This window comes from Magallana gigas, chromosome 7 (assembly GCF_963853765.1).
Source record: "Magallana gigas chromosome 7, xbMagGiga1.1, whole genome shotgun sequence".
NCBI classification, from domain to species: Eukaryota; Metazoa; Mollusca; class Bivalvia; order Ostreida; family Ostreidae; genus Magallana; species Magallana gigas.
This window is the reverse complement of record NC_088859.1, coordinates 31,932,026-31,946,160: the sequence shown is the minus strand read 5'-3', so window position 1 is coordinate 31,946,160 and position 14,135 is coordinate 31,932,026. Positions and strand designations below refer to the sequence as shown.

General features: G+C 32.9%; 1 protein-coding gene across 1 annotated transcript; it reads left to right on the top strand.

Moving 5' to 3' along the window:
• The first annotated feature begins 175 nt into the window (after positions 1-175).
• On the top strand, positions 176-13,701 carry LOC105318393 (pikachurin). Its single transcript, XM_011415477.4, has 14 exons — positions 176-394; positions 1,194-1,307; positions 2,901-3,191; positions 3,655-3,859; positions 4,195-4,339; positions 4,455-4,725; positions 6,110-6,235; positions 6,352-6,589; positions 6,811-7,039; positions 7,456-7,636; positions 7,973-8,045; positions 8,464-8,700; positions 9,143-9,246; positions 10,085-13,701. Exons 1-14 carry the CDS (start codon positions 295-297, stop codon positions 10,237-10,239), a joined length of 2,469 nt encoding a protein of 822 aa, XP_011413779.3. The 5' UTR covers positions 176-294; the 3' UTR covers positions 10,240-13,701.
• The last annotated feature ends 434 nt before the right edge of the window (positions 13,702-14,135 follow it).

Here is a 14,135-nt window from a genome sequence, read left to right as displayed (position 1 = left end):
ATTATGTTATGCCAGTGGTATACACAAATAAACCTGCTTTATATTTGTAAGAATAATCTTGTTGTTTGTTTTGGATTAATTTTCTTTGAAGAAAAAGATTGATTACCAATTAGCCTTCGCTCAGCTGTTGATGCAGCTATGAAGTTTCAAGTTATTGACGTTCGTTACGGGAAGGTTTTTATAGCAAACCGGAATTTGAGCGATTGGGTTTCAGATTTTACAATATTTGTTTACATTAACTTCCGGGAGGAGCAAGCACAGTGGTGAGCCGGGGAGAGATGCTGGTTAGGAGAGATGGCTAGTTATTTGACAGTGATAGCTTGTTTTACGACCCTTTTGACATGGAATATAGCAGAGAACACAAATAATGTTGTACTAGTGGCTTTTTTCCAAGGTAAGAGGTTCTCTAACCCGCAAGAGTTCAACGTGCTGCTGAAGCTGAAGGAAAGGGTTGTTAAAATTATTTATTTCTTGGTGTCAACTTGGGATTTTACTCATATTTGTGCGAAACGGAATTTTTTCTGATATTTTTATGTTAAAAAAACGTCAATTAAAAGATTTGGTATAGATCTGGCATTTTGATGAAATATCTATCAAGCTTTACCAAATTAAGTTTTTAACAAAATTCAAGAATTTTTCACCAAGTTTTTAGACCTTTTAAAACTGTTATCGCTTGAAATGAATGGTACAAACTTAGATGGCTTTATTTATTTATGGATGCAACAAAAAAAAAACATTGCTCCAACTTTTACATATCATTTATCGTACAAAGTGCAACACCATATAATACACCCCTTCACGATAATTGCGTTCTGTCTTTATTGTAGGGCAGATTGGTACGCTTTGCAGAACTTTTTTTTAAATAGATTATTAAATGACGTAAAAAAACAATTGAGGTTAGATCATTATTCACAAAAACTATGTCATTTTGCCTTGCAAAAAACATGAGTGCTGCAGTTACCATGAAGGGGTCTATGATTAATAGATGTAATTAAGGATGATAATACCAGTCTGAGAGAAAAACATTTTGACTTGAAATGCAACTGTTTGGTTGCTTAAAATTTTTAATTTTCCATAAAAAAATAACTAAATACAGATTTCTTTGGTTCTTTAGAAGTAATAATAAAAATGGTAAGGTTGCATTAATTAATTGCATATTTAAAATAGAAGGTGCCCTCTCATTTCTATTGCAGGGGGTTGTAGCAAAGATTCCGTTTGCCAGCATGTTTGTGTAGACATAGACAATGGATATTTCTGTAGGTGCCACCCAGGGTATTCCATTAATAAAGATGGAATCTCATGTTCAGGCAAGTTTTGTTCAATGATAAATTTTGATACAATCAGTAATTTTTCCCTGGAATGTATACCCTTATACATGTATACATATGCATTATACTGCAGTAAATGAACATTAAAATACTCAGTAATTTACTGTTGTCAGGTATGTACCTGTATATATCAGAAGTGCACATTATTATCACTTACATGTTTCTCTAGGTATTACTGGAATATTTAAACAACACATTGTTAGTGTTGGAGAGAGAGAGAGAGAGAGAGAGAGGAAATATGCCCTGACAAGGTTAGTGTGACAAGCTCAGGAACACTCTGTGGTGTATTGATTCTATGTAATGGTGAGCCCTCGTCTGCTCTTGTCTTTGAAAACCTCTTCATGGCTGTTAATTATCCTCACACTTGCCAGCTGCCTTCAGAGGAGAGATTGAGCCATTATTGGAATTTTTTCTTTATCTGCATTCTCCTTTGTTTCTGTGGATTGTCTTCAAGCAATCACCACCAATTCCCATATGTTTTGAAGCATGCAATAGCATTGTTTTCATAATTGAATTTTGTCATAATCTAAATGCTATTGTACATTTTCCCTCATGTTTACAACAGTCATAAAAGGAAAGCTAAGCAAAGATAAAAGGAATCATGATAGAAATCACTACAGTTCTCTCACTTCAAAAACATTCTATGGGACATGGTTGATGTTAATTTATATCAATTTTCCCTTGGAAATTCACATAGCCGATAAAATGTGCTGCATTAGATGCAATACATCCTAAGCCAGACAATTGAAGTATTAACACAAATAAAATCAGTGAAATGGCCAATGGAATGAATATTTCATCATTTGGTAGTGCACTTTCAGAGATAATGGAACAAAGCCAGAAATTCCCCACTTCCATTAGTTAATGTAGTGTTACTGAAGAACAACATGCAAACAAATAAAGTGACTTATAATCAATTTGATGCATGGAATGGACAGAATGATCAAAGATTTAAACATTGATATATATAAGTTTTAAAAAGGCTACATATGAAATTGAATTTGCTTTGAATGAAAATCAGATTAGATTGTTCTGTGTTGGTTTTTAATGATTTAATTACTCAAGTTACTGTTAACTTGAATTAGAATATTGTGTGACACTTTAAAGTAAATCATGGAATTGTGATTAAAGTCGGATCATACTATGTTGCACTAGCTGTCTCTACAGACCATTAAAATTACTGATGCACCAACTGCATGTGTTGGTTTTATTGTTTTTATTGGATTCTATTTGGCTTCAACAGAAAGATTCAGTTCTGGCATGCTTTGAATGAAGGGAGGGGGGCTCACTGTGCATGTTTACTGCATTACGGGATTTAGTTGTTTAACTTGCTTACAAAACTTTCCAAATCAGAATATTTTTTTAAACACCCCCCCCCCCCCCATTCCCCATAAAAAAAGGAAATTGTATGAAATGAGAAATTCTTCATGATCAAGTTTTCACAGTAGCATGTATATCAGTATCACTTTGCGGAACAGATGTTGGTGCAAGGAGGTCAGCAGTGTACATGAGTGAAAATATTTGTACAGGACAATGCAATTTATATATAGAGATTTTTTTCTTTCCCTGTAGGGTCACCTTTGGAAAATACTGTTGACACAGCTAATAATCAGTTGTTTTCCAAAGGCGGTGAAAATAAAACCCTAGGTAGCATCCAGGATGAGAATATAGCACAGAATTCAGCACAAAGAAATGAAGCTTCCATTAGTCTACATGAAAATAGTATTTTAGGACCTGCGTCCCTTATGATGTATCCAACATGTCGGAGAAAAATTTGTAAGAACTACGCCAAATGCTCCATTGAAAATTCATTGGTCAAATGTCATTGTCCATTGGGTTTCATTGGCAAATCTTGTGACAAAGGTAAAACATGTTTATTTAAAAATATTTTTATGTTTGTTGTTAAGCTAGACAATTCAATCTAGAAGTTCTTAAAGAACCAAAAATGGCATTTGCATTAGCCAACATTCCGGTACTAATACTGTAAACCAACTTTCATTCATGTACGAGAAATGTTCATGTGGTTTGTGAGAACCTCACCTTGGCAAATAATTCTCACCAAAATCTTCTCATTCCCGTATGCCAATAAAAATGACACAGGTAATAGATTTCGCTTGAAATTAGTGGCTGCAAACCAGTTTATCCTCCTGTAAATTGTGAAATAAAAATTGTAGCAAATAAAAGGTGTAAACTACGGTATGATATTGTTCCTTTACCTTCATACTTTATTATATTTTTGAGGAACAATTTTTTGAATTCAGATGCTTATTTTGGAGATTTGGTCTTGATATATATAAACATGGACATTTGTGTCAATTCTTTCCAGTTCGGAGAGTAAAGTACCCACAATTCTCAGGGGTAGACAGCTTCCTGACCCTGCCCAGATTGACCAATGGATACAAAGAGTTTGAAATTTCCATGGAGTTTAAGCCATCATCAGATTCGGGTCTCATTCTTTTCACCTCAGAACACCCAACAGGGAAAGGGGACTTTTTCTCTCTTGCTCTTGTCAATGGACATGTAGAGTTCAGGTGTGTTTTCCTACTGGCATAATGTTACGATTTATAGGTACATGTATCATATGTGCCCCAATCTTTGTAATATTGAGGAATTGAGGGAAATTTTACAGTGTTGTACAATTATGCTATTTTGATAAAAATAATTCAGTAAGTATGAGCTATTTATTTGATTCTTATGTACATGAATTTGATACATGCTTATGAATTTCATGGTTCTGGTTTGATAAAAATAGAAAATGTAGGAATTCTGGAGAAAATCTGAGAATATAAGATTAAAACAAAACCAATACCAGCAAATATTACCAGTATATATACCTATAGCTGTTGATGAAGACTTTTATTCATAGATTTGACTGTGGAACTGGATCTGCAATAATACAGAGCCCAAACAAGGTCACGATAGGTCAGTGGAATCAGGTCAAGGCCAAACGAATGGAGAATCAAGGCTGGCTATGGATGAATGGCCATGGACCTATTTCTGGACTTGCACAAGTAAGTTATATCTATAAAGGTTGAAAAAAAGACCCATAAAAATATTGATGTTATTTGGAGAAAAAAAAAGTTTATATAAGAGTTTTCAAAGTAATAATATCGATTTTTACTGCAGGGAGCTTACACCAGGATAACACTGAGGACAGAACTCTTCCTTGGAGGACACAGAAGTATGTCCTCGGTTCAGAACAGGGTGAATACAATGGGTGGATTTAGAGGCTGTGTCCAGAGTTTAATTTTCAACCAGCAACAATATGACTTCAGAAAGGCAACACAGCACACGGATATGGGGTTAGGACCAACACATGGAAAGACCCACAGTCAGTTAGGACAGAATGTCAGTATTGATGCTGAACTGGGGGATGCAGTAGATGGGCAAAATATAGGTAGAAATTCAGGGGTGTTATTCATTGTACCATAACAATTCAGATTCTTTATAATTTGGATTTGCATGATTCTGTAGAAGCAAAAATATTCATTCAGGATTTAATTTTGTTATTTTCATTGGCAGTATAAATCAACATTAAGGAGTCTCGGGGGAGAATGTTTCAAACATACGATTTCCTTTAAATTTTTTACAGTGAAATGTCAACTTATGAGTAAACTATGTGCAAAATATAAAGTAAATTGACCGGATAGTTTATCTGTTTGTCGCGCTCAAATATTGGTCGTATGTCCGATTCATCACCGACATTTTATATAGGATTATACAAGAAAATGAGGGTTTTCATTTTCAATTTCATATTTAAGAAATTACAAACAAACGATTTTCTTTAAATTTTCAGCGATGGAAGGTTAACGTATAAGTAAACTTTTTGCCAAATTAAAATAAAATTGACCGGATGGTTTTTAGGCTATCCGTCCTCATAGTTTGATCCTATAAACGTGCCGTGCCAGCCATTTTACATTATAGAATTGTATAAAACAAAAGGATGTTTAAGAATCAAATTTAATTTTATTTGTATTAGAAGAAAAAATACATTTCCACTCACACAGAACGTAGAAGGGTCGCGTATATGTTTTTATTTTGCAAATTATAGTTTTGATTTTAATTATTGACGCTGTTATAAAAAATGCATGACGTTAATTTTTATCAATTGTTGCGTCAGTGTCTCAACTGACGTCATCTTAAGACGTTGACTCCGACGACAATAACATCGATTATGAAGAAGCGGCGAAAAATTAAAATACTTCTGACATTATTCTAACCATTCATTTCACTTAAAATAATTTTTTGATAAGTATTTTTTCTGAAATAGAAACGTTACATGATAACCTGTATCATTGAACATTTTACTTTAAATTTGTGTTTTACAACAGTAATGCGCAATACCCTGCGCAGAGGGCGCAAAAATTTAAACCCGCTACCGACCTTAAATCCATGACGAATTTTTAACCCAAGTATTAATAAATACAGAGTTGATATGCGATAAATTTTAAGGATTACGATATGATGAAAATGAATCCCAACGAATTTGTATTTGGTTTAAAAAACAAAATTTCAACCCAACAAAAATATGTGTTTTTACAGTATGTTCAAATACAGTTGAGAAAATAATGTGTCAGCAATTTTTTGTTTACTGACATTTTTACAAGTTTTGGCATCCTTTTGGATTTTTGTTTAAAGAGATGTAACTCTGTCGTAGAATTACCAACAGTCCTGTTTTAAATTTCAACAATAAAAGTAAACATGGCTTAAAAGACCCTTTTTTTAGTAGATAGATCATTTTTAAACTGTTTAATTGACATTTATGGGGTTTTTTCTTGTAGAGGATTGCAGTGATGGAGTGTGTGATGATATAGTTTGTCACAATGGAGGGTCGTGTAAGATCATCTCACCCGATCAGTTTGTCTGCCTGTGTCCTTTGGGATTTTATGGACCAGACTGTGTTCAAAGTAAATCAAACATCAGTTACCATGCAACATATTCATGTACTGGTATATGAAATAATAACTTTCTATATTTTTTTGTATTTTAAATTCATGATAACCATTATTAAATTCCTTCACAGATGGAAAAATTGAAGTACCTGAGTTCAAAGGTCATTCAGTGCTGCAGTACCAAGGGCTTGGCAGAACCAGCTTGTCATACACAGAGATAGAAATAACATTCAAACCTACATCCTCAGAAGGACTGATCCTGTATAACGGATACACAACCAACAAACTCGGTGACTACATCGCTATCCTGATGCGTGAAGGATTTGCTGAATTCCAGTTTGATTTAGGAACTGGACCTGCTGTTATCAGGTTGATAACTGTATTATGGTGTTATGATAATTAATTTTTGTTTGTGATGTACAATATTTTAAAGAGATTTTCTTTAATTAAGGGATTTGAATCTTTAAAATTTTGAGTTGTCTCCCTTTAGCAGACTGCTCAATACACCATCCTCATGCTACTCCCTAACCCCTAGCAAACTTCCTAGGATATTACAAATTACATTTATCCTATATTTCACAATTTTTTAGGAGTTCTTTGCCTGTAAGTCTGAACAGCTGGCATAGAATAAAGGTATCCAGAACAGGCTTACAGGGTGTGTTAGAAGTCGATGACCAGATTCCTGTACAGGGTCTGTCAAAAGGTGCCTACACCCAGCTTACGCTGCTACAGCCTCTCTTTGTTGGAGGTCATCCTGATTTTGACATCACTTCCAGGCATCTTAATCAATCCTCATCCTATCAAGGATGTGTTCAGAAGGTAGTTAGTTGTATCTTTATAGGCATGTACAATTCATATCTTGTTATAAATTTTCATTACAAATCAGGCACGAACATGTAGAACAGTAATGTACATGGTATGTGTTTCACAGGAATTGCCTAATGTGTTTTTACTTCTTTCTTGAATTAACTAAATACTGTTGAATCATTTTTATTCGAGGGGGTCAATGTTCTTGGGTAGCCAAAGTTTTCCTGGTTCGTGCGGATGTAATTTCGCTGGTAGTTTAATCGAGATAATTTTAATAAATATTAAACAAGTGATTGTGTATAGATTAGTAGGGATGTAACTTCTCGGGCAAGGGTTACCCATGAAAGCCACCAACATTGGTCCCCCATAAACAATGATGATTACACAGTAAGATGTGGTCATATTGTTGCATTGTATTTACTATGTAGCTGCTTTTGAATGGCCGCCCGGTGCGTCTCATGGAGGAAGCTATACATGGTTATAATGTAGAGCCGTGTCCTCATCCCTGTAATAGCAAGCCATGCCAGAATTCTGGAAAGTGTGTCCCTGCTATGGGACAGTACAGATGTTTGTGTTCTGTGGGGTTTACAGAGGAGAATTGTCAAAAGAGTAAGTATTCAACTTCAGTGTTTTAAGTATAAATCATGAATGTCTGCAGAACAAAGTTTGGAGAAAAATGAATTTTTATATTTATTTGGGAGAAGATTATAATTGCCAAAGAATCAAGTGATGCAGTCCAATTTTTTAGAAAGCATGAGGTTTGAGATATTTTTTAGGGGCAAAAGGAGGTGAGGTCCACTGTAGAATCCAAAAAGAAATTTTAGAGATATGGAGAACAGGTTCTCAGTGTTATACATGTGTATGATACAATATTTAAAAAAAAATGATAGATTTGAATCTTTTTCCTTTCACAAGGTGTGCAATTACATATCTGTTTACTTACAGATCTGAGTATCTCCACTGCAAAGTTTAGTGGATCAAGCTTCCTGGTTTATGACAGTAAGGATATCAAGAACAGGTACCATACATATATTTACCTACTGATACTCAATATACATTGTAGTGGGTTCTTTTTAGCTTTTTTTACGCACCTTCTACCTTATTTAAAGATGTTCTGCTTGTATTACCGAAAGGACTTTAGCCCTAATATTTTTTATTCTGTACTTGTAGAGTTTTAATTATCTTTTTTTTTTAACTAGTGTGCGAGCGAAAAAGAACGAGCTAAAACTACAGATTCATCATTCTGGAAAACAGTTAATTTAACCTCCAAATAAAGATTTGAGGAAACTCACTGAGAAAACACTTTAGCCCCAATATCTTTTATTCTGTACTTGTAGAGTTTCTGGAAAACAGTTAATTTAACCTCCAAATAAAGATGTGAGAAATCTCACTGAGAAAACACTTTAGCCCCAATATCTTTTATTCTGTACTTGTAGAGTTTCTGGAAAACAGTTTAACCTCCAAATAGAGATTCGAGGATACTCACTGAGGGGCCTTCTGTTTTGGACCAGTGAAAACCTCCCTCTACATGAGGGTACAGGGGATTTTCTCTCACTGGGGTTCAAAGGGAATGAACTTCTTTTCCAGTATAATCTTGGCTCAGGGAGAGGAGTCATCTCGTACAACAAAACTCAACTATCTGATGGGAAATGGCATACAATCAATGCACAAAGGTATCAGATAATTTTATTACAGAAGATGAGAACATTTTTCATGTAAAGAAAAATGTAGAGCTATTTTCAAAATAGAATAGAACTCTGCACATGTTATTGATTCATTCAACAAAGAAATGACTATTAACAGCAAATTTATTGAGTTACTGCTCTTTGATATTTACCTGTACGTTTAATCACTATTATTTGGTTTACAAAACCTTTACTCTTCCAGCACTGCAAGCAAATGTAACATTCTTTTTTAACTCGAAATTTCACAAACTTGTATACATGTATATGTTAAATTTGGTGCACAAGAATGAAAAACAATTTATCAAAAAATTTTCAAATACAGATAAAGGTATAAGAGTGAAGTTATGCAAGTTTTAATGGTTAATGTTTTCAATACTTTTCTTTCATTGATTAATTAAACCATGTTTGAAAGTAGAGCTAACCTTTTCAGGAATGGAAGATACAGTAGCCTAACAATTGATGGTACTCAAACAGAGGAGGGAACATCAGTAGGAATGTTTAGTATTCTCAATGTGAAGGGTCCAGTCTACATAGGTAAAATTGTTACAATAATTCAATGATGAAAGAATTGCATTCACTTTAATTTTCTGAATTCTGTTTTTTTATGTGAACTATTGGAATAATTTTATTTGATTTGAAAGTTTAGAGTGAATTTTAGATTTGAATTCTGGCACATTTACTAATTTTATGAAAATTATTGTTTGTTTCTTTTTTTTCAATTCCTCTTGCAGAGGATGTGGTAGTTTATGAAAGTTTTTGGCAAAATTGAAAGAGATCCACTTTACTTAAGGAATGAATTCAATATTTATTAGTTTTATATGGTATAAAATGGTTTAGGGCAGTTTACGCTTTATAAACCGCGAAGCGGTTTATTAAAAAGCATAAACTGTTCCAAACCATTTTGATATTGTATAAAACTAATAAATATTGAATTCATTCTTATAATTTAATTTTTTTGCTATCAATTGTTGATAAAAACAGTCATTTGATCTCTAAAATGACATTAAATTGTACAAAATTCAAACGTAACATCAGTCTAATTGATACGTTTTTGACGTTTGTCTTACTATGATGTGGGCAACATTCTTTATACGATATAAAATAATTTTTCAACCACTCAGAAAGCGTGTTACAACCAGAATTAAATTATATCATTATAAGTTGAACACAATTTATTTTTATGAGGTTATAGCGAACACGTTCCAAAAACTTGTCCTGTTGCAAGAGGATGCTAGGTCTGGTAGTGCCTTTTTTATAGTTTGTTTGTTTATTCTTTATCTTTCAGTCTTTTTGTCTGCTCACAGCTTTAACTATGGCCATATCATTTAACCTACACAAAAAGATGCCTAATATCAGAAGAATTTTTTTTCAGGAGGACTTCCAGACGTTTCCCACAACACCAAGAGTATGTACAAGACTGGGTTCCAAGGGTGTATAAGAGATGTGGTTTTAGCAAATGACTTCCCACTAAAGCTCACTGAATCGGCTACTAGCGGACAGGGAGTCACTCAGTGTCCTGCAGACTAGAAGAAACATATTTGATATCAGGGTATCTTTCTAGAATGGATCTTTCTAGAATGGGTTGATGGAGTCGCGTTTTGTAAGGTTGGAAGGGTGTGTGTGTTTTACATTGTGTGGATTCATGAAAAAAAACACAAACAATGAATTACATTGGTGTTTTTTTACACATCCTAAGTGAAGTGTGAGAAAGGTTTGCCCAATTACTTTGCTAGATATACTCTAAAAATCCCAGTTAAAAACAGTACTTTCCAATATTGTGTGTGTGGAATCATCAATTTGTAGAGGTTCAATTTTCCTGGATATCTTAAGAACCTTTACCCACAAAGTAACATTCTTTAAAAAAAATTAATGAACAGTCTGATACACATAGGAGATATTCAAGGAAATTACATTCAACAAAATTGGTAGAGTATAGACAATTCATGAAAATTCTCCTATAAAAATATAAATGATTCCACAGTTTGTAGAACTATACATTTATTGCATGCTGGGAAGTGAAATATGAAGATTAATTCTCCAAGAAAAATCACATTTCCTGAGGGCTTCATTGTGCAGTAAATGTTTTTTATTCTGAATATCTGAATTTCTAATAATTTTATTACTTTTGGAAAGCAAACCCATTGTGATTGTTTGCTTTTCTATTTTACTGTCCCTCTTCTTTTTTTATAAATTCGAATCATAAATAGTAAAATTGGTTTTTGTGATATAAAGAGAATTAAAATACCATAATTAGATCATTTTGATTGAATCATATTTGTCTGCATTGTATGCTCAAGATCGTCTTTTTCATACCTATGAAATGAAAAATCCAGAGCAGAGATTTCTTAAGAGGTTGAATATGATATTTATTTCCGGAGAGACACAATGTTTTGTTCACCCTGTCACATTACTTTCTAGATCATTCAGATGTCTCGTTAAATGAATGAATCATATTGAGGTTTAATAACGTTAACGTCATTTAGATAAAACTGAAAATAAAACCTAGTGTGAAACATTTAGGGAATTTTGCACCTCTTAAAAACTGTCTTAGACAAAAATAAGACAGATTTGATCATTTTAAAGAAATATCAAAATTTAAAAAATGTATTTTAAGGAAAATTCTTTTCCAAGTAGGAGAAAATAGACAAAAGTGATTGAAGATGTGATATAGATAATTTTCTTTTTCTGTTGCTATTTTGGAATGAAAAATAAGTCTATTGTTTGTTTAGCATTGACAGTCCAATGGATTTTGATGTTATTTAAAGTTGAAGTTAGATATAGTTCATTGGTTGGTCAAATACTTGTTCTTAACTGTAGACATCAAGGTCTTGTATTGTTATTAAAGTTTACTTTAAAGAGAGAAGATTTAAGTGTGAATTCAGAAGATCAATATTTCCCAGTAGAAGGCAGTATAGCCATACATGTTTACAATCTCAAAATTGTTTTGACCATTGCAGGTCATTTAATGGAAAAAGTTGTGGAACTTTCCACGAACACACTTTATAACATTTCCAGTTACACAAATCATATTTCTTATTGTATTCAAGTGAATTACTCTTCTCTTTAATGAGATTCTGACTAATTTATAAGAAGTGAAATTTCAATATGTAGAACAGCAGGATTATGTTACATTTAAATTTAGAACATGTATTATAAGGTACTTTATACTTTTAGTTGGGTAGTTGAAGCTTAGGGTCCAAAAAGGAATTTGCTCTGCCTTTTGCAGAGCATCTATTTTTTCCTTGGTTCTTTTTTTTCAGCCTAGGTTGATCTTTAAACATTGTTGCAAGCCATGGCCTTTGTGTCCATTCTAAGATATTCAGGGCTTAAAAACTGTAGATTAACTGTGACAATGTTTTTTAAAGGTCTTATCATTCATAACATGTGGCAACATTGATTTAGGACATATTTGTGGTATAATGGCTCATGTAATAATGTGTTATTCCTTCATTGATTTCTCTTTGACTTTACAATTTTCAAATCATTTTAGTATCGCATATAATCCATAGGTTAAAAGTTGAGGCATTTTTTTTTTTTTCATTCATAACTTTGCTGCAGGATAGTATTTACTGTTGATTACGATACCTCGGTAAAAGACTTAGATGATTGGTCAACGTTAAAGCTCAGATATATAAAGACCATAAGTAGAAAATAACTGGATATGAACTGCTACCATTATATAGAATTATTTCCTGTTTTCAAAACACATGTTCTTGTGTGACCTACATGTATATATTTTGTCACCTTTTATTAATTTTTACCTGAGCAGCTTTCTTAAATAAAACTTTCAAAATTATGTGGTATTTGTGGTAGCCTTAGTGTGAAGAATAAAAATTACTTAAAAGAAAAAAAAACAAAAAACACTGTTTTTCTGTAATGTGTTTCCTATTCATGAGGTAGCTATTCATTCATAATTTCAATTTAAACCTGAAGTGTATTGGAGTATGTTCTGTTTGATTGCACAAAATCTGTTGTTCTAATTCTTGGTCTCGATTGCTAAATATGATTCATTTGGGCTAGGTGTTCTAGATATTGTCTCCCTGAGAAATTCCACTTATGTTCTAGTACCTCAACCGAATTATTCTACATGTACTTACAGAGTTTTGTGCCATGTACTGTAGAAAACTCTACTTTTATATATATGTGTCTTTTCCCAAGTCCTAGAAATGCCTTTGAGGCAAAGTTATAATCATGTTCAACATCACGTAGGTGCATTTTACCATTTCTTCATGTTTTAGAACTTGAACTTGGATCAATGGTTACTTGGAGTTATAGAGAAGAATAAGACTTATTTATCATGATTACTGCACCAGTTGTTCGAACAATTACATTTTGTTTACAAACAGGGAATAACTCGAGTATGACAAATCCCCTGACTAGTCATGTTATGTGCCATTCTTTTGATACCCTGTTTAATAATTATAGGTACCAGTATAAGATAAAATCTAAGAATACGGTAATCTATACAAGGACTACATTCTAGGAATGTATTTTACACCATAGTTCTTGTGTAAATCTCTATGGGAAAAGATTTCTCCCTCAACCTCAAAATCTCTCTCTCTCTCTCTCTCTCTCTCTCTCTCTCTCTCTCTCTCTCTCTCTCCATACAAGTTGGTGTGATATAGATGTGGTTGTGATTTTTACATATCAAGTGTGTAACTTTCATGTAATGTTTACATGGCCCTCTCATGAATTTAATTGTATTTAGGCATATATATTCAGTTTTTATATTTTTTTTTCAATCAACTATCATTGTAAGTTGTCATTTGTATTGTATGATTTTTTTTATAATCTACCAAAATGTATGCTTTTTATATTATGGTATATAAGGACCGACGTATATAATTTTTTGTTTATTTGTGGAATTCATTTTATACTATATATTTTATGAATTACTTATGTGTTGTATATCATATTTACATTCTCTTCTACGTTGATTATATGATATTAAAATATGATAAAAGTCACGAAATAAACAATATTCCTCTGTACAGATTTAGTGTTATTTCTTTTTTGGACTTCAGCTTTGAGCTAGTTTGTGTGGTGTGTATTTTAAGCAGAGTATAGCTCTCTGCTGTTGCATGTACTTCCCGGTTGTGCATCATTTATCATTAAGTTACTAAACAAAATACATGTATTGTTGCAGTAGCACTTACTAATAAGAATTTATAAATTCATGAGCGATTATATGAGCCTTTTCTGTTTGATATTGTAATTAAACACTTGCAGTCTTGTAATTTTTTACCTTATTGTTAGCCAATAAAAACTTTGAATCATGAATTTTTATTTGGTACATGCATTACAGTACGCAAAACTATAAAACTCAGTCCTTTGATGCAATTGACTTAACTGAATGCCAAGGGTCAGAAGCATTTTATAAATCGTCTCCAAACTAGAGGCCCAGATGCCACATTACTCACCTG